General features: G+C 39.4%; 1 protein-coding gene across 4 annotated transcripts; it reads right to left on the bottom strand.

Moving 5' to 3' along the window:
- Positions 1 to 2,063: 2,063 nt before the first annotated feature.
- Positions 2,064 to 20,451, bottom strand: KANSL2 (KAT8 regulatory NSL complex subunit 2). 4 transcript variants are annotated; one of them, XM_080661456.1, is made up of 11 exons: positions 20,372 to 20,449; positions 20,045 to 20,252; positions 19,537 to 19,795; positions 18,334 to 18,512; positions 17,787 to 17,901; positions 14,583 to 14,746; positions 14,201 to 14,367; positions 13,049 to 13,145; positions 8,993 to 9,246; positions 3,451 to 3,570; positions 2,064 to 2,777 (listed from the first exon to the last, which is right to left on the bottom strand). In XM_080661456.1, the coding sequence occupies exons 3-11, from the start codon at positions 19,785 to 19,787 to the stop codon at positions 2,646 to 2,648; spliced, it is 1,479 nt and encodes a 492-aa protein (XP_080517582.1). In that variant the 5' UTR covers positions 19,788 to 19,795; positions 20,045 to 20,252; positions 20,372 to 20,449; the 3' UTR covers positions 2,064 to 2,645. The 4 variants fall into 4 exon arrangements, with proteins under 4 accessions (XP_080517582.1, XP_080517584.1, XP_080517583.1 ...); XM_080661458.1 differs by having other exon boundaries at positions 9,095 to 9,246; XM_080661457.1 differs by lacking the exon at positions 20,045 to 20,252 and having other exon boundaries at positions 20,372 to 20,451.
- Between the last annotated feature and the right edge of the window lie 1,154 nt (positions 20,452 to 21,605).

The following is a 21,605-nucleotide window of genomic DNA, read 5'->3' as shown; positions in this document are numbered from 1 at the left end:
TGAGGAAGAGACTGGACAAAAATCATACCTATGGATGAGGACATTGGGGGGGAGGTAAAGGCAGAAGGTGGGGTGGGAACTGGGTGGAGGGGAGCTATGGGGGGGGAAAGGAGAAACAATTGTAATAATCTGAATAAAGATTTATTTTTTAAAAAATTAAAAAATACAAATAAATACATACATACATACATACCATGGGGTCCTAGACAAGGTGTCTTCAGTTCCTTTTAGCTGAAGCTCCTCTGACCCCCAATGCCTTTCAAAAATATCTTTCGTCTTTGGACTCCTTTTTAATCATCTATGCGCAGCCCCTTTCTCCAGAACGCTGAACCCTTTGTAAGGCTGGGACAAGAACCCCGGCATTATGACGCCCTAACGAGGGACACCAACAGCAGCCTTCTCAAAACTCACCCTTGTTGCTGGGTTTCCAAGTGACCATCAAAATTTCTGGAGTATCAATTACTTGGCCTCCACTTCCCCTCCCCTATCCCAGAAAAGTGCTCATGGGCCTATTAATTTACAATCATCTTGAGTGAAGGGTGGGTGCTAATGGTTTGTATATCACTTTTTTAAAAAACAGGAATTCGATAGTCTAATCTTGTTGCAAAAGCAAGCATATTTTTTTTTAATATATTTTATTGATATTTTTACAGAGAGGAAGGGAGAGGGATAGAGAGCTAGAAACATCGATGAGAAAGAAACATCGATCAGCTGCCTCCTGCACACCCCCCACTGGGGATGTGCCCGCAACCAAGGTACATGCCCTTGACCGGAATCGAACCCGGGACCCTTCAGTCCGCAGGCCGACGCTCTATCCACTGAGCCAAACCGGTTTTGGCCATATTCTTGTTTATGGCTGCATAAATGCTTCTCCTGTGTTATGAGTATACTGCAGGACCTATGAAAGATCTCAGAAATAAGTTCCATGGGCCTTCTGAGCTACTTTCAACCATTCTCTGGATGTAAATACTTAAACCAAAGCCAAAGTGATGGTATAACTCAGCTATTTTGAACCAAATATTCATCCTACTACAAGAATTTTTAAAATACACAATACCTATTTAGTCAGAGACACTGACCTCCTCTCCCATAGACTGTCACATGAAAAAAATCACAATCAGCAAAATATATTTTTGGTGTGCCTCAAAATTTTAGTAATTATTTTGTGTGCCATGAGATGAGAAAGGTTGAAATCACTGGTCTATCAATTTTTTGTTCCTTAGTTTGGTTCTTACAGGTGATCTTTTGGCCTCCTTGTCATAATGTACCTCAATAAACAACTTCTAGCATAGGTAACTTAACCCTATCTAAATTTTTATTTTAACTCTACCCTTAGATTCATCAAAATGATCTTGACAGCCTTGGCAGGTGTGGCTCAGCTGGTTGGGCGCCATCCTGTGCACCACAAGGTTGCTGGTTCCATTTCCGGTCAGGGCATATACCTGGGTTGTGGGCTCTATCCCAGGTAGGGGTGTGCAGGAGGCAGCCGATTGATATTCCGCTCTCACATCAATGTTTCTCTTTCCTCATTCCCTCTCCTTTCCCCTCTCTAAAAAAAATAAAGTAACTTTTAAAAGATCTGAACAACTTATGCCTATCTCTGCCAGCACCAGACCCAACTTCTCTGGGAGTTTTATATATGTGTTTACATATAAATATGTAATTTATATACAGAAACTGACATAGGTTAGAAGACAGATGGCTAAAGATACGTGTTTATGGATATACATTCCTAGTCCTAGAGAATTTTAAAATGATAATCAGGCATTGTGATAGAGAAATGGGAGTAGAAGTAGGGGGCACAGAGGAGAGTGAAAAGGAAGGTATCTGGAACTGGTAAGTTTTAATAGGGAGGTCCTACCCCTTTCCGTTTACTTCTAACAGATCTTTATCTTATCCTGCAAACCAAAACTAAAGTAAGTTACTGAAAGTGTATTTACTTCTTGGGATTGAAATATATCTTGTCCTATTTTCCCTTTCCCATCAGAAACAGCTCCCTAAGGACCACCACCCAAATGTGTGTGTGTATATATATACCCACACTCTCAAATACAAATAAAACATGCATTCAAGTGATTTATATTTTCATAACATTTTAACATTTAGTAGAAACTATATACAATAACTTTTTATGGCATCTTACATTAGGATAGTCACTGCAGAAATTTACATAGGTTGAAGATGGATGGTTAAGGAGGACCCAGTCCTGTGGGATTATTTTCTGAAGTTACAGGTCAGGTCCCCCAATTAGGTGAGAGGTGAGAAAAGGCTAAAACACAAGCTGCTAGATAGCAATGGCCAAACACTGGGTCCATCAATATCCCAGGGGTACACAACTCCCACTTAAAGACTTTGGAAATCTCCTTACCAAGATGTCTCTCTTCATAGCACAGAGTCCCAAATACTCGCTCAATCCCAGCAGCTCTGACAAGATTCACCTATCTTTCTTCCTTGCTCAGAGTGGGAAGACACAACTTTTAGACACTACTACTGGTCCCTTCCCCAGTGTATGTTTGACTATAGCACTCAGTAACCCAGAAGGAAAACAAAGTAGTCTGGGTTGTCCTTTAGAGAGGTCAGAAATACTTGTTTAAATAATGGGAAATTCAAATCCTCCAAAGTCAAATGGTTCCCAAAACAAACTATCAACTGATAGAACTGTGTTCTGGCTTCCCATTTGCAGTAGCCACTCCACTTTGAGGCAATGGTGCAGAGGCTTTTTCAGAATTTCGCGATCCCTGCAATCTGCACCCATCTCCGGCCATCTGCATCTGGCCCTGTTAAAAGAAAGTTACTTTGGTTACAAATTCATTTGTTGTGATCTGAAGCATGTATCTGACTTATCAATGCCCATGTATCATAGCAACAAGAACAAGACTGCAGAAATAAAATAATACTGGGCAGTTGCTCTTCCCCACACTTGTCATTACTTGAAGCATTCCTAAGATTCTCCCAATGGGAGGGAGAGGTGTGGGTTGTTTCTTCCAAATGAAACAGCCATTCTGTGCTGAATTTCCAGAACAACCAACAGATCACAGGAAGATGGTCCTTTGGGCCTCTGCTTGAAACCAACAGCTATAGTATAAGTGCTGGTCTTCAGTCAGGGCCATTTGTATCCCACCCAAGGCTCAGAGAAAGAAACCAAATCACATTACTTATCCTTACCCTATGATGAAAACAATTCCAGTGCTGAACTCTGCCTTAAAAGGAACAATGTACCTAGATTCCTTGTCTAGCTAACTAAATGTGTGTCCTGCTCTGAGATATGAGAACCAGGGGTTCTCTCTAAGAACCTATCTGGAGAACTACCATCTGGGACACCTTACAGTCTCCGTGTGATGACAACCCCACTCACTCTCTGGGAGTACATGTTAGCACAGCCCACGGGGAACCCTCTGCCTGGCTACATGGCTACATGAGGGAAGCCTGGCCGGGTTGTTCTTCACTTGCCAAAGTATCCACTGGGCATTCAGCAGTGTCTTTGACAGAATGATCTTCAAGGGTTAGTGAAGGATCAAAAAGCAAGGGTGAAGGAGGACACTGCATACCATCACCCACAACATCCAAGTCCTAGGAAAAGAAAAGAGAAATGCCTATCAGCAATACCAAACGAACCAATTAGCTACAGTTAGCATATTTTTCAGCAAACCTTAAAGCACTTTTCCACACTTCCCTTACCCCTTGCCTACCCTGAGTCAAAAAAACTTTCCCAAAATGTCCAACAAATGGGATAAGATCCAAATGGGATAAGATCCAAAAGCACTAAAAATTTTTCTTTGCTGCCAAGTATAAAGCAGGGATCACCAGTTGCTTAAAAAAAGCATATTTTTCAATCAGTATAATTACAAATTAAACTGAAATACTGCCTTAAAATATTGGGTAATATGAAATTGTTTGATTAATGTCCTAACAACCACAAAGCAAGCCAGTGAGCAAAAGAGGGAAGGGAGAAAAGAGAAATGAATAACTAAAAAACTCAAAGTCTCTCTTTAACAGCTACAAAATACTATTTTGGTTAAGTCCTTATCCCCACAGAATTATGAGTTCCTGATTCTTAAACCTAACAACCAAATGTAAACAAACAAAAAATATTATATTTACAGACTATGTTTCTTCCAATTGAATTGGCCATTCCCACTGGGTCCTGAATGGCCAACAAACCACAGGAAGACATTGTTCTTGGCTCCTGTTTGAAACCAAGAGCTACAAAAAAACCACTGGTCTTGATTCAGGGCCTAAAGCATTGCAAAGGCTCAGACGATGTGTCAAACAGACTTGCATGTTACCCCTTTCTAAGAGGCTATCCCTAAACTCTCCTGCCTAAGAGTGAAAATTACCCAACGGTTTGTACTCCCTTATGTCCAATCCACTTTATAGAGGCTCTATGCTTCCAGTAATCTAATTTCACAAGAAGCTCACTTAGTTCTATGCTTTTAAATAGGTCTGAGAGTCCAAAATTCTTTCCCTTTCTTTGGTGTGCGAATCACCAAAAACAAGAATCACATCTTCAAGATAATTAAGGTTGAAAAAAGTAAGTAAAGAACATTGGACTTACAGCTGGTTAATTTAAGCAGAAACAGAGAAAAGGATAGTCAGCTACCTTAAAGGATACATTCACTTCAGATGTGTAATGTCCACAGAAACAAGTGTTCTCATATGGTTAAGACAATGGACTATTTTCTTCAATTCTTTTACTATGCACATTTATTATACAAATAATTAACTTGGAATTTAAAAGAACCCATTTAAGTGGTGAGGCAAAAGGTTTCCAAGTCTCAAGAATGACAACAGTCTAGAAATGTTTTCAAAGGAAAATAGATACTGAAAAGGCTTTTCTCACATAGTTACAGTGTTGTCTGTAACAAGAACTAAATTTGGAGAAAGGAACCTAAAATAAGAGGAAAAAAAATCAGCAGGAAAGCCTACCATAACAAGAATGTTTAATCGTAAGTATCAAAACATTTTAAGAGAATCCATTTTTGTTCTGATCTCAAAAACCACGAACACACACAGAACAAACTCACAATAATAGGAGTAAGTTATGAGGTTATTATTTGCAAAACATAGAAAACAGACAAGTGTAATATCCAGAATGACAGGCTCATCGTGCCTCACTCAGCCTTTTGGCTAAGATCAAGTGCAGTATTTTTACCCATATTAATAGCTCATACCTGGCCCTCCCCTGAGTGAAGTTATCAAAAGTTACTAATAAGTTATAGAAATTTATCTAAAACAATACAGGTAACAAAATTGCTTAGTAAACTCATATAATTAAGAAATCATTTTTGCCCTAGTCAGTTTGGCTCAGTGGATAAAGCACCGACTGGCCTGTGGACCAAAGGGTCCTGGGTTCAATTCCGGTCAAGGGCACATACCTCAGTTGCAGGATCCTCCCTGGCCCGGGGCCCTGGTTGGGGTGCATGCAGGAGGCAACCAATAGATGTGTTTCTCTCACATTGATATTTCTGTCTTTCCCTCTCTCTTCCACTCTCTAAAAATCAATGGAAAAATATCCTCCGGTGAGGATTTTTTTTAAAAAATCATTTTTTCCCAGCAAAATTTTATACTAATATATCCAGAATGTGTGGTAGGACAAAAATTATTTTCTAAAACTGCATTTTATTTCAAATTTTCTGGAGAATTTACGTCCAAAGATTAAGAATAAAACTATTTTTTAATGACCAATGTGGTTCATCAGAATAACCACATTGTCTAGTGCACCAAATCTATTATGAACACAATAGATTATCAATTACAAATAGCTAATTGTTTTACAAAGGTCCATCTTAAAAACCCACTGGATTCTCCAAAGTTTTTTTTCATATATTCTTTAAGAAATCCGTGCCAAATATAAAGATGAACAGATCTGATGGCATATATTTTTTAATATCTTTTAAAATTAAGATTTCTTGCCCTGACTGGTTTGGCTCAGTGGATAGAGCGTCGGCCTGCGGACTGGGGGGTCCCAGGTTCGATTCCGGTCAAGGGCATGTACCATGGTTGCGGGCACATCCCCAGTAGGAGGTGTGCAGGAGGCAGCTGATCGATGTTTCTCTCTCATCGATGTTTCTAGCTCTCTATCCCTTCCTCTCTGTAAAAAAATCAATAAAATATATTAAAAAAATAAATAAAATTAAGATTTCTTAAATGTCAGGTTTTGCCTACCATCACATCTTACAATCTTTAATTTTTTTTAAATATTTTTATTGATTTCAGAGAGGAAGGGAGAGGGAGAGAGATAGAAACATCCATGATGAGAGAGAATCATGGATCAGCTGCCTCCTGCACGACCCCCACTGGGGATGGAGCCCGCAACCCAGGCATGTGCCCTTGACCGGAATGAAACCCGGGACCCTTCGGTCCGCAGGCTGCCGCTCTATCCGCTGAGCCAAACTGGTTAGGGCCAATCTTTAATATTTTGTGTAACTATTCTCCAAAGAGTAAACAAGACTATAATCTCCAAAAATATTGGGACAGTCATATTTTCTTAACTCTAGTTATCAAAGGTTTGAGAAAGAAAAGATCACTTAAAATACAGCAAAAACAGATGAGAGGGGCCGAAACCGGTTTGGCTCAGCGGATAGAGCGTCTGCCTGTGGACTGAAGGGTCCCAGGTTCGATTCCGGTCAAGGGCACGTACCTTGGTTACAGGCACATCCCCAGTAGGGGGTGTGCAGGAGGCGGCTGATCGATGTTTCTCTCTCATCGATGTTTCTAACTCTATCTCTCTCCCTTCTTCTCTGTAAAAAATCAATAAAATATATTTAAAAAAAAAAAAAAACAGATGAGAGGGGAAAACCAAAATAATCAAAATAGAAATGGCTCTTAAAATTATCAGGTAACATAAACATTAATAATCTAGTACATCTATATAAAACACATACTAGTTTTTACATTAATATCTGAAGAGAATTTGATGATATAGTGATTATTAGGTTATAGTTTAGAGCCAGGGGTCCTCAAACTTTTTAAACAGGGGGCCAGTTCACTGTCCCTCAGACCATTGAAGGGCCGGACTATAGTTTAAAAAAAAAAACTATGAACAAATTCCTATGCGCACTGCGGGCCCGGGACAAGTCGGCTGCTAAGCAAGACAGGCAGCGGCACCCGACGGGCCGGATAAATGTCCTCGGCGGGCCGCAGTTTGAGGACGCCTGGTTAGACCCTATAAAGCTTCTCATATTACCGAGTTTTAAAAATAAAAGCACCCCTCTGGGTTTTCCTCACATGTAAAATAAAAGAGTAGACAAAAATCTGTCCCCCTCAATCTAGAGCTACTTATTCATTTACTCTCTTTAACATATCTCTGAAAAAGTTTGGGAAACACTAGAATGTATAATCTCTAAGGTTCCTTTCTAGTTCTCATATTTCATGAATCTGTGTGAAAGAAATTTTTTCTTTTTAAAGAGCAATTATAATCAGGATTATAACAAAAATCTTATTATAAATGAAATAATAAAAACCATGTTTATTACACCTATTGACAGTATATAATCCCAAAAAGGAAGAGAAATTATGGAGGGGAAAATTGCAATCAGTTTTTTGTATTTTTTTTAATATGTATTTTTATTGATTTCAGAGAGGAAGGCAGAGGGAGAGAGAGACAGAAACATCAGAGAGAACCACTGACTGGCTTCCTCCTGCACACCCCCTACTGAGGATCAAGCCTGCAACTGGGGCATGTGCCCTGACCCGGAACTGAACCAACAACCTCTCAGTTCCTGGGCCAAGGCTCAACCCCTGAGCTACGCCGGCTGGGCCAGTTTATTCTTAAAGCCATTTTTCCCCCCACATATTACCCTACCTAATGTATCTTTTTTAGTAAATCTGGAGGCTACCCAACCCTTACCTCCACCTAATTTTCCATTTAGATTTGTCCCCTTAAACATGTCAGGTTAGACACAAGATACCTTTATTATGAAATTCAAAAGCCTTATCTTAATAATGAGGACCTTTATCCAGAAGGCTAAAGATTAATAAGCAAAGTGCCAAGACAGAGGTGGAATGTTAACTGATCCCTAAAGTCAAATAGTAGGATACTGCTAACTAGGGAAACAAAATCTGAGCTGGATTTATGCATTATGGCCAATCAAACAAGCTGAAAAAGACAGAAGTGTACATATTTCAAAGGCTATATAAAAGTAAATACTCAGTGAGATTACTGTTCTAGTCCATTCACAACAGGATTATGTAATGACATCAAAATTGAAAAACAGTAACCAAGTTAAGTTTACAGTAATTTCTTGTGATACACATTAACCTGAAAATGAAACCTCTTACTATGGAGCCAAAACACAAGTTTACAGTGTCAGGAGTAGATATCAGAACTCAGTATTAAGATGCTGGTGAATCACTCACCTTATAGATGGGTAGCATATTTCCCGCTATACCAAATCCAACCATAATCTTGACTTTCTAACTTCCCTTAGTTTACAATTTCCCTTACTATTCCCTCAGAAAAATTTCTGCCAATCTAAACGAATATGCTAACATATATATACAACCATGCATATATCATTTCAAAAACTTTATCAACTCTCCTGAGCACAAAAGTCTAACCTATACTCAACATCCTATATAATAAAAGCCTAATATGCAAATGGCAGAACGACCGAACGGCAGAACGGCTGGTTGGCAGAGTCAGCGAGCAGGTGGCGCCAGGCCGCCAAGGCGGGTGCCAGTGGGCAGAGAGAGGGGACAGTGACTGGCGGAACTGGAGGGGCGATTAGGGGTCCATGCCATCCCCTGATCACTCCACTGGTCACCTCCTACAGAGCAAGGCCAGACTGCACCTTAGGCCCGCTCCCTATGGGAGCGGGCCTAAGCCGTCAGCCGGACGTTCCCCAAGGGCTCCTGGTCTGCAAGAGGGCACAGGCCAGACTGAGGGACCCACCCCCACCCCTTGAATGCACGAATTTTCGTGTACCGGGCCTCTAGTTAATAAATAAGGCCTTGCCTCAAGGGCCAACCAGAGCGGACTTCTCTAACTTACATCACTGAACTCCAGAGGTAAACTTTCAGTGGGCTGAAGCTCAGCAGCACTCAAGTACAGATCCATGGGGCCGGCTTCCAGATCGTCTGGCACAGACAGTACCTGCTCGGGCTTATACATCTGAGGAGGCAACTGGAAATGCAGTGGGCAGCAGGGATCTTCAGAGAGGCTTACAGGAACTGGTTTGTTGCAGGGTACCTCTTCAGACCCCTGGCAGCATTTGAAGAGAACCTGATTCGTGTCCTGACAAATATCTGCAGAAAAACGGTCAAGGGAAATAAAATGGACCTATGGGAGGCACAAAATACAGGTATCTGCCATGTAAAACTCAAGGTCTGCACTACAAGGTTACATTTGACACAGAACAAAATGCAGTTAGCAATTTTTCTAATTCTAGCTCTATCAATAATTTAAAACTAGTCCCCAACCTCCATTTTAAGATCTTAGCCATTTAAACTAATCTTGTTCTCCCTTATAAAACATCTGAAAACACAGTGCTGAGCAAACAGCAATAACAATCCTAGGAATCTACACTTACTCAGAAGAGACATCATGACAAATGTAAACAGTCTGCAGAGGCCTCTACCAACCCCTTCCAAGACTCGAGAGACAAAGTTGTTTCTGCTCCATTAAGAAGACGGACAAAAAGTTTTTAAACCTTGATTCCAAAATGCTTACATGATAAAATTGTTTAAAGCAGCAGAGAACTGGAACTGGAGAAAATGGAAGCTCAAATAATAGTGACTAGCGATCATATCCTGAAAGAAAGTAAAAATATATTTCCATACCCTTTTTTGGGGGGCAGTGCTGGGGAATCCTTTTATCATCCCAAAGAGAAAAGAGATGATAATTTTATGAAAGCCCGGAAAGAAAGTAATCCAGGAACGCTCCTAGGAGCTCTAACAGGACAGCCAATGTTAAGGCTAGAAGCAGAAAAGGATTATTATTTCCAAGTTGACAAAGAAACTCTGTAGGATGAATCAAAATTGAAATCATAATCAGATAAAATAAAATTCCAGTTCAAGTTACTCTACAAAGCACATTTTACACAAGTGTTATCATTTCTGAAAATCCTAACTGTATGGTTATTTTCCTATTATTTTAAATTTAGGCTTATTCTTAAGAAAACACAATTTTCTATAAACTGATTGTATCCAGGATTATTGAATGTCAAGTGTAATTAATAAATTGGGGAAAAAATGTTAAGGTAATTTTTAAAAACTAAAAAATGTAATGCACATTGTAATTTTTAAACCAAATAAAAACTCTTTAATAAAGCCATTTCTTTCATTATGCTAAGACAGGATTTCACAACCTTGGCACTAATGACATTACTGGCTGTCCTGGGCATTGTAGAGTGTTTAGCAGCATTCTTGGCCTCTACCCACTATATGTCAGTAGCACCTCCATCTGAGTTATGACAAGCAAAATGCCTCCACACATTGCCAAACGGGTCAAATGACCCCCAGTTGACAATATCTACTCTAAAGGAATAATGGTACAAAATAAATATTTATTAAATGAAAATTATCAAATGAACAAACAAATGAATCTAATGGGAACAGACTTGTAGCCTCTATGTGCTTCAGAAAAACCCAATCTAATTTAAATTATTAATATTTAAAATGTTAATCCATTAAATGCTTTAATCACAATACTTTTCATGGAACTTAAAGGACTTTCATAAGTCTCTTATTTAATACCACATATCCTGGAAAATCCCTCCCCCCTCCTCATCCATCCCCCTTCCTTTCAGCTGGGGACAACAAAGACAAAGAGGAGGGAATGGTTGACCTACAACTAGAGTCTGCATCCTTCACTTTCAGTCCAGGGCTGTCTCCATTAGACCAGAGTAAAGAGTTAACAGGTCACCAAAGGCAGTCGCATCTTTCTCTGGGATAAGGACTTAAGGAAGGGTAAGTGACTTAGGCAACTATGGAATGAAAAAGAAAAGAACACAAAAGAAAAAATACTTCCCTTCTCTTTTCAAATACATTTAATATTCTAATAAACTATGAGTATAGTACTATAACAAGTGGGGAACGTCCGGTCTACAGGCCATAAAAGGCCCACGAAATCATTTGGTCTGGCCCTGCCAAGGCATTAGGGGTGAGTTAATTATATACGTGACCAAATATAGCAGGCAAATTTTTAAGTTGATAATTTTATATGGCCCATGAATGATGTTATAAATATACAAATGACTCTTAGCAGAAAAAAGGTTCCCCACTCCTGTACTACAAGAAAAGTCTAAACTACTTTAATACCTGTAAACTGGCTTTTTGCCTTATAAAGTAATTCAAACTCACTGAAGAAAACCTGAGAAGTACAAAGCAGAGGGAAAAGGGCATTCATAACCCCACCATCCAAAAATAGTCACATTTCTATTAAACTTCCTCCTAGTATTTAGTTCCATGTAGTTAAAACATACTCTACAGAATCCTATATCCAATTAATCAAATGTTTTATCATATCATTCATCAAGTTTATTAAATGTTTAATGACAACATATTACTATTATGTTGTATCATAATTTTCTCCTCCCCATCTCTGAAAATTTTAAGTCTCAAATTACAGAAATTTTATGGAATACTGGTCCTATATTTAATTATCTCCTTAAATAAATTCAGAGGTGATAGTAACATAGTAAAGAATGTAAATAGTCAAATTGCTTTCTAAAAAGCCTATTAACACTTTATATTCCCACTGGCAGTGTTTAGAGGGTCCATTTCACCACACTGTCACCAACTTTTGAAATTCACTCATTAAAAATATATATAAGCATCAAATTTATGGATTAAAAATGTTTTATTTCTTATTTCATTTATTTACAGCAATAAGCACTATTCAACTATCAGCTACTTCTTTTTAAATCTGTCCAAAGATTGCCTTTAACCAATTAAGTTTTGAGCATTTAATTTCAGTTATTACTTTACACAAGCATTTTATACATTAAGGAGAACAATTCTTTAGCAGACATTTGTTGTTGCAATAATTAATAAATTGGTAAAAGATTTGACAAAAAGAACAGAAGTCAGTTTTCCTTTCAAATGACCAGGGAAAGTTCTCCTCTTCCTATTGAAAAAATATTTTACTTTCCAATATTTTATCCCTTGTCAGGCAACTGAAATCCAGCAAGATTTATGCTTTTCATATACTAAAGATCATCATACTTAACAAAGGCTTTTATAGTGAAAGTCACTTTCTCAATCAATGTCCATATAAAGATGTACTTTCACAATAAACAGTTCAAAAGTTTGGTAGCCTGATAAATAAATGTAGTCCCACAGCAGAATCAAAAGATGCTCTGATGGCCGAAACCGGTTTGGCTCAGTGGATAGAGCGTCAGCCTGCGGACTGAAGGGTCCTGGGTTCGATTCCGGTCAAGGGCATGTACCTTGGTTGCGGGCACATCCCCAGTGGGAGGTGTGCAGAAGGCAGCTGATCGATGTTTCTAGCTCTCTATCCCTCTCCCTTCCTCTGTAAAATATCAATAAAATATATTAAAAAAAAAAAAAAAGATGCTCTGATGGTTCAAAGGCAAATTAACTGGGGAGTAATTATCCCACTTTTGGAAACAGTTAAGTTTCCAATTTGAAAATACAAGTTAAGAGCACTAACCGTACAAAAGGATAATACTCAAAGGAAGCTCACAGTTCAGAATTGTCCTTGTTATTGGTAGAAAACCCACAAATTTTTTTTTGTTATAACTGGATTTAACAGTATTATAATTCTAATAAACAAGTTAAATCAGGAACCTCTGTTATCTGGAATCCCAGTGTTAACTGACTACAAATAAATATTAGCCCACATCTATCACCAATTACTCAGATGTTTCTTTCTAATGAATTGACCATTACATTTCCTAAGTTCTGAAATGGCCAACAGACCATAGAAAGACATTTCTTTAGGCTCCTGCTTGAAACCAGCAGCTTCAGCAAACTGCTGGCCTTGATTCAGGGCCAAAGGATAACAAAGACCTTCAATTAAGCAACTATCAGCGTCTCCCACTAGCCTTTCGGTCTAGCTAGCAAACTGAACAAAGTAAAAAGATACGAGTAATGCAGTGTCTGGTCATTGGAAGAGACTGATTAGAACAACGAACATCATCCACAAAGGCCAAGCACCTCTGACTGGAACGAGTGGTATGGGCCTAAAATGGAAAAAAACAGAAAGTAAAAAAACAAATAAAGAAAAAACCACAACCAATACGTCCACAAAAGAACATACACCCAATTATGTATGAGAATACTTAGTTATAAAATATAAGGTACATCTTTAAAAGCTAAAAAATTCAACATTTAAATGTATACACCAATGCTATATTAAAAAATAATTTTTAAAATCTCATGTACAAATGAATCAACCCTAATTTGAATCTTACCCCTCCATATTATGAAAGTGCAATATAGACTAATGATTTTCAAACTATTTTATCTTTTAGCAGAACCCTTCTTGAAATTGTAATCTTATGTGAAACTTCAACAAATAAAACACAGAAATAAAATTAATCTTATGCCGAAACCGGTTTGGTTCAGTGTATAGAGCGTCAGCCTGTGGACTGAAATGTCCCAGGTTCGATTCCGGTCAAGGGCACGTACCTTGGTTGTGGGCACATCCCCAGTAGGAGGTGTGCAGGAGGCAGCTGATCGATGTTTCTCTCTCATCGATGTTTCTAACTCTCTATCTCTCTCCCTTCCTCTCTATAAAAAAAAAAAAAAAATCAATAAAATATATTTTAAAAAAATTAATCTTATGAAGCAGAGACCGAGGGCCTGAGAAAAAAATTTAAGTGATCACTTACTTCTGCTCCTATCAACCTTTCTTCCCAACATTCATTGCTCCTATTATTCTACCTATTTTCCTGCCTTCTAAAACACGATTCCCAAGAAAAGTGGGCTTAACCTGTGCCTATTTCTGAACCGATGAACTTCTGAACCAAAGAACTGAGAAATCTGTGGCAACCCCTCAATTTGCAGATGGGAATAGAGCCCCAGAGAAGTTATCAGTGCAGGCACAGTACTGGTCAGAAGAAAACTGAGACTAGAACCTATGTCTCCGGACTTCTAGGTAAGTGCTCTTTTCAATATACCCCACGTCCAATAAGTCAGATGTCAGAGCCAAGACTGTAGAACAGTGCTTGGACAATTACCCTAACTTTACAAAGAAAGCAAATTTATAAATCTTAGAAGTATATGCACAAATTACCTGTTGGGCAGCACCATCTGTGGCCAGCATTCTGCGTTCCTTCAGCTGCCTATGTAGTAAGGCTTCTACTCCATAGCGCTGACGATACCTCCGAAGACATTTTAGACGCTTTAAGTTATCTCGTTCTTTGGCCAATAGTCCCTCTGGGCCAGTCAGGAGACTACTACCTGTAGAGTCACAATAGCCAAGATGTTATCTGCCAAGCAACCAAACAAGGGCTAGTCTCCAAATTAATAAGTAGACAGAAAAATCTTGGGCCATAAGATAGGCAGTTTGAAAAGCAAATTCTCCTCCACTCCAGATAACAACAGAGATAAATGTAACTACTACTACCAACATGTGGGTTCACATGTTGAACCTACAATAGGTTGTTGCAACTTGCCTAGAGCTTCATGTTCCACTTTCCGATTATGTAAGTAACGTCGCTTCTTCTCTTTGAGCAGATGCTGAAGTCGTTTAAACTGATCAATGTACAAAGACTGTAAACGAATTAGTTTCTCACGCATAATCAGGGCCACTTCTTCGGCTGTGTAGACACCAGCATGTCTGGAATAGAAAATTCCCAGCAATGCATAAAAAAGCACAATAATAAAACCCAAGTTTAAAAAGAGAAAAGGGTAGATACTAGACGATATTTAATGAGCAGTCAGTGCTGAGACAATCACCTTATTAACTGAAATCTTTTTACATATTTTACCATTCAAGTTCTGTTATATTAAAAAAACCAAATCTCCAAGAATGGACACTAATGTATGGTCTAGGATGATCTCACCATATGAGGAAGGGAAGATGTTTCATTATTTTTCCCAGTTATTTGCATTATGTTTAAAAAGAGATACAGAATGCTCAAAATTTATTAATCTACATTCTTATTCCATCTAATAATACGGAAAAATCAGTTAATAGGACAACCTGAAAGTGCTCAATTTGTTGTAGCATGTATCTTAATATATTTTAATTAAAGTACAAAAGATAAAGAATTATAACTTCTAACTTAAAAATACATTCCTAAAAGAGCTCTAAACTTGTGAACGGAAAGAAAAGCCTGGACCCTTTGCCTTTCAAGGATATTGTGGTACATAAAAGGCAAAGTTTGTGGTGAATGAGAGCAGCTAAATTGAGGTCAGATTTGCTTTTGTAACTTGGAATTAAAATAATAAAAATAAAAATACAAATACATTCCTGCCCTAGCTGGTTTGGCTCAGTGGATAGACCGTTGGCCTGTGGACTGAAGGGTCCCGGGTTCAATTCCAGTCAAGGGCACATGCCAAGATTGCAGGCTCGATCCCCAATAGGGGGCGTGCAGGAGGCAGCCGATCAATAATTCTCATCAATTATTGATGTTTCAATCTCTCTCCCTTCCTTTCTGAAATCAATAAAAATATATTGTTTTAAAAAGACATTCCTGCCATGGCTGAGTGGCTCAGTTGGTTGGAGCGTTGTCCTATACACCAAAAGGTTGCAGGTTTGATTTTGTCAGGGCAAGTACCTAGGTTGCATATATTTTAATGAACCTAAATTTATTTTGGATAATGTTCCTCACAGGATTAAAAAAAACCCTTGTCCTATCTGCTTTGGCTCAGTGGATAGAGCACTGGCCTGCACACTGAAGGGTCCCGGGTTCGATTACAGTCAAGGGCACATGCCCGGGTTGTGGGCTCAATCCCCAGTGGGAGGTAGCTGATCAATGACTCTCATCATTGATGTTTCTCTCTCCCTCTCCCTTCCTCTCTGAAATCAGTAAAAATATATATTTTTTAAGAAGTCTTATATTTCATCGCCTAATCGCTGCACATACTTGGGAGCTTTTTTTTCCCCTTTGGATGGATGTTCCTTTTAGGAGAAACTGACATTAAGTACCTAGTCCATTTAACACTTATATTTCTCATATAACTCATATTTTGGTTGATACAGTAGTCTCTTATAAGTAATAGTCATATGACTGTAGTATCCCCTAGACACTGATCTCGATTACTAATGATAAAATCAAGTTTCTGGACCTTTAAAAAAACTTTGTGACCCTACAGAGCACACACCTCTTCAATGCAACAATTGTGGCATTTGTAGAAGCACAATGAAAAATAAAATAAGCCCTAGCCGGCTTGGCTCAGTGGGTAGAGCATCGGCCTGAGAAGTGAAAGGTCCCATGTTCAATTCCGGTCAAGGGCACATCCCCGGGTTATGGGGCTTCGATTCCCAGTGGGGGACCTGCAGGAGGCAGCCAACCCATGATTCTCCATCATCATGAATGTTTCTCGCTCGCTCTCTCTCTCTCTCTCTCTCTCTCTCTCTCTCTCTCTACCTTTCTCTCTGAAATCAATAAAAATATATCTAAAAAAAAAAGAAAATAAAAATAAAATAAAAAAATATGCTTGATATAAAATTACTGTGAAAGAATCTTGCTAGAAAACAAGCATTCCTTCTCAAACTACTTAGATGGACTTTCCAAAAAAGTATTTCAGAATTGCTAACTATACTGAAATTACTCAAAGAGAAATAGATTAAAATCTACTCAGAAAAATATAACCCTAAATAACTTCTTATAAACCTCAGAATCCAAGGTAATGAAGAAAAACTCTAAGAATTGAAGTTCAACACAGTCTAGTCTAGAAATTCATTACTCCATTATTTACATCCTTCCACCTAAATTGTCAGTGGGAAGTGCTAAGAGACAGAAGTCAGAAAGAAAAAAAAAACGCAAACTAAACTAAACCATGAGACATAGCAATATGAGACTTAGGAGTAGCAATGCTTAATGCTTTTATGTTTCTACAACTCCTAACATGAATATGGGTTCCATGAAGAGAGAAACCACAATAAGATATAATTAGGCTGATTACTCACTTCCTGGTTTCTAAATCAGTTTCTCTCTCTTAGACATGAAACCAAAGGATATTCTTGAAACATCTTATTTAAAAAAACACACACACAAAAAAACCCATAATATGTAACTTTGCAAAGGTAGTTTTTCAAATACAATCACTTCATTATTCCTAAGTTTTATCCCAAGAATGCATTCATGCCCTAGCTGGTTTGGCTCAGTGGATAGAGCGTCAGCCTGCGAACTGAAAGGTCCCAGGTTCGATTCCGGTCAAGGGCACATGCCCGGGTTATGGACTTGATCCCCACTGAGGGACTTGCAGGAGGCAGCCGATCCATGATTCTCTCTCATCATGGATGTTTCTATCTCTCTCCCTCTTCCTTCCTCTCTGAAACCAATAAAATTAAAAAAAAAAAAAAAGAATGCATTCACATTAATTTCCTCTTCTCTAACTGATCTAAGCATTTCTCAACCCTCCTATGTCCAACAAATTTCCTATTTTCTCTCCTATACTTACTCAGGTGTAGAATTAGACATCTAAAAGTTTTCCCAAATTACAAGACTTCTAAAAAAGAATCAAATCCTGCCTCAAAGTGAAATGATGATGAATCATGACACTTTAATTTACAGAATCTCTTTCTGCTCACAAACAGCTAAGCTTTCTTCAACCCTTTTAGGTTATTAATTTTTTAACAGTATGCAGTACTACATTCCACATACTAACTACATAAAATATTTAAAAGCCTATGTGGAATTACAACTTACTTCAAGGGATCTTCTTGATCACTGTCTATGCTATCAGCTTCACTGTCAGGGTCACCTCTCCATGTCTGATCCACAGTAATGGGTTCCTGCTCCCCATCACTCCAGCTGTCTTCATCTGAAGCAAGGAAGGGACAGCAGCCATTAAGACTTCCCACCTCTGTAACTCCACCACACAAAACTAGGTTACTTAACAAATCAACCCAAATCTTAAAATTGAGTCAACCATGCTCTCAAAAAGATAAGGTCCAATTCAAAATTATTTTTGTTTCCTAAAATTACCTTACATAGCAAAGACGGTAAGTATAAAAACAGCAATGAAGAAAACAGTCATAAACTCAGGAAAGTAAACCTAAGCACACACTATTTCAAACTGAAAAGAATTGATAAATAACATAGCAATCCTGGAATCTCAACAATTTGCCAATGAATTAATAGTATTGTATTATCAAGTACCATATACTGGTATGTTCAAAGCACTCTGCTAAAACCAGTAAATTCTTTGTTACCTTTCTTCCTCCTTTTTCATTGTAGGAGGGAATATCCTTACCCAGAATTCGGCTGGCTTCACTGCGACTACTTTCTGGAGTCTGAGACCCCAGCTCTGTCTTAGCATATGAGCTCAGCTGGCACAAGAGTGTTTCACCCATAGGCCCTGGAGTGGTCTTCTTCATTTGAGCATGAAGTGCCAGTGCATTCCTACGGGCATGTTCAGCACAGAAGGACACCCTAAGGAGACAAATAATTAACATTTTATATTCAGATAGGTTCTTTCTGGAAAAAGTTCAATAACTTTCATTACTCACTGAACTTAAGATCATTTTTAGGAAATTAAAATAACCGTTATCTCATCCTAGCTGGTTTTGCTCAGTGGATAGAGCATCGGCCTGCGGACTGAAGGGTCCTGGGTTCGATTCTGATCAAGGGCACATGCCCAGGTTGCAGGCTTAATTCCCAGCAGAGGTCATGCAGGAGGCAGCCAATCAATTTTTCACTCTTATCATTGATATTTCAATCTCTCTCTCCCTCTCTGAAATAAAAGTATATTTTAAAAAATAAATAAAATAAAATAACCATTATCTTCATTTACAAATGTTTAAAAGTCAAGTGAGGCAGAGTAATTTAACTGGTCCAAGAACAACTCATTTGGTTTTACTAAAGGGAAATGCAGGTAGCATAATCTAGTGCTCTATCCACCAAACAAAACATCCTGACTACAAAATGCTGACATCTCAACAAATCAAAGAAATCCACTGTCATCTTTCAAAATTGGTTCTGGAAGGCAACTCTACATTTTACTTCAATATTAACACATAGTAGGTAATAAGATGTCGCACACAATTTTAAAAAGGTATATGAAGAATTATCTACCCAAGTCATGCTCCACGTGGATATCTTTGCATGTAATGAAAGCTATGAAGCCTTTCCCAGAATACACATTTTGCATATTATTTAATAAGGTTCAGAAATGGCCAAGAGTCATGGACCCCAGGGTTAAGAAAAATCTAGATTATCCCTTTAAAGATAAGGGCAAAAGATCCAAAGAGAAGATCTGAGTGACGCAATGGAAAAGAGTATTGTTCCAGTTTTCACCAATTTTTTTTCTTTTCCAAGGATATATTATTCATAATCCCAATTTTGGAAGCATGTGGGCTAAAAACTCAGTAGCTACGTCCAAGCCCACATGATACCCCATTCCACCCTCACTTTAAAACTAAATGTACAAACGACAAAAATATCTATACATATATACCCATCTTTCTTCTCTGGCTTTGGGGCAGCACTGGGACATCTTTTTCCATTCTTCGTCGATATATAACTACATTGCTTGAAAGGTGCATTCTTGTCTTCAAGGATATGCTTAATGCAAAACTCCTGTCCCTCCAGACGAGGTTGCGAGCATGGGCGATGAGTGAACGAACAAGAGAGGGACTCCTGAGACCTGGGAACTGGGGTGATCCTCCCTCGATTGGTCGGCAAGACGTGGATCCGAATCCTGTTCATACCAAAACCTGCAGGATCACACAAAAGATCAAACGGCCCTTACTCTTGTCAAAAATTCCTCCTCCACAATAGCCGGGCAGACCGCGAGTAACTTTCTAAAGGACAGACAGAAGACACTCTCCCTCTCTCTCCTCAGGCATTAGGGAATCAGCCTCACCTCCTCTTCTCCCTCTACCCCCACCCCCAGCCCCACCCCTACCCCCACCACCACCCCTACCCCATCACCACCATGCTAAAAGTATCGCAAAGACTCGCACCTCCGTAGCACGAGGGGGAAGCCTCAGCGCCGGCCCCCAGCGGCGGCAGCAACGCCGCAGAGCCGCGCCCCGCCTCCGCCTCCCTCCATGCCGTCTTTGTCCCGACCCGCCTCAGATCTCATCGCTGTCCCAGCCCGTCCTCGGCAGCCCGTGAGAGCGCCATTTTGTACTAAGGTTCCGGGCACCGGAGAATCTGGGTCCGGGAAGCCTGTAGGAGGAGAGCGACCCCGACGCTAATGGAGACAGAGTAACAGCCCGGAACGGGCAGAAGGGGCAAGGCAGCAGCCTAACTGCAAAGACCTAAAGTAAGCACCGCCGCCATCTTACCTCCGCCACCCGCACCGCGCTGCGCCGCTCGCCCTTCTGCCCCCGTCAGCCACTTCTAGCTCGGCCCTGCGCCTTTCCGGACTCCCAACCGCTGATTGGCTAACGCTCCTACGGTGGTGTGCCACCATTGGCCAAAGTCACTACCTATCACGCTTAGAGGCGGGGCCCCAAGAAAATGTGCGGCTGAGGTAGGAGAGACGACCTGTCTGTCAGCAGCTCCGCCCCGGGGAGAGTGAGGCGGCCCAGCGCGGGCCCCAAAGTAGAGCTGTATTTCCACCTCAGAGCGTAGCTGGTGTTCAGGCCGTTTCGGGGCGCTCTGTCTGTGGTCTTTACTTGCCGCTACCTCAGCACATCTACATAACTAGTAAAAAAATCAGACATTTGACACTTTATACAGGAAAAGGTCTTAGTTTTCTTTTGAGCAGTTCACTTACTGAAACATTTTCTGAGTATTTACTGAGTCTGAGCGATGACATACATAAACATTTAATTTTCCAAGCAACCCTAAGAGGTAGAGGCTGTTACCTCCATTTTACAGATAACTTAGAAACAGAATGGGCCCATATGTACTAAATGAGGGAGAGAGGCAAATTTGAACCCAGCCCTCATTCTAATTATTATCCCTTTTTGCTGTTTCCAGAGATTAGGGTATCCCTAGAAGGCCTTTTCCTGAAATGTATTCATTCAACAAATTATTTACTGAGCACCTAAGTGCCAGACACTAGAGAACAAGGAAGACAACCCTGCTTTTTTGAAGTAAACATTCTAGAGTAGTTTGGGATTGTGGATGCAATACTAACATAATAGCAACTACGATTTATATACACTCCAATCCTCAGAGGGTACAAAGAAGACATTTGTTATAAATACCCTATAACTCAAAACTAGCCAGAGGCAGTCACATTACAGAAAATTTTGGAATCAGAATCTGCAATCAAATGTGGCAATATAAAAAAGGAGTATTAAAACTATTATCGGGAACAGTGTAAAGAGGAATTAAGAACTACCGTAGATAGAGATGCAACAAAGATTTTGTTTAGTTAGAAGCTCTACTGAAGGTCTTAGTTAAAAAAAGAAAAGAAAAAGATCCTCCTGCTGAGCCCAGAACAGACAAAAAATGCTATTTAGAACCACTTCCCTCTAAATTGGAGAGGGGGCAAATATTATTTAAGGGTCAAGATATTAACAAATTCTTTGTGCTGCTTAACAAAGTAGATGGCTGTTTTTAATCCAC

Source organism: Plecotus auritus (genome assembly GCF_963455305.1).
Source record: "Plecotus auritus genome assembly, chromosome: 3".
NCBI classification, from domain to species: Eukaryota; Metazoa; Chordata; class Mammalia; order Chiroptera; family Vespertilionidae; genus Plecotus; species Plecotus auritus.
This window is presented reverse-complemented; position numbering and strand designations above follow the sequence as displayed.

Bases quoted from the DNA above. Each gene is read 5' to 3' on its own strand.
- KANSL2 (XM_080661457.1), bottom strand. From the start codon at position 19,787: ATGAACAGGATTCGGATCCACGTCTTGCCGACCAATCGAGGGAGGATC. The intron at 14,747-17,786 runs GTAAGTTGTAAT...TTTCTATTCCAG, and splicing joins GATCAAGAAGATCCCTTGAA to ACATGCTGGTGTCTACACAG. The intron at 3,571-8,992 runs GTAAGTTAGAGA...TTCTTTTCCTAG, and splicing joins TACCTCTGGAGTTCAGTGAT to GACTTGGATGTTGTGGGTGA.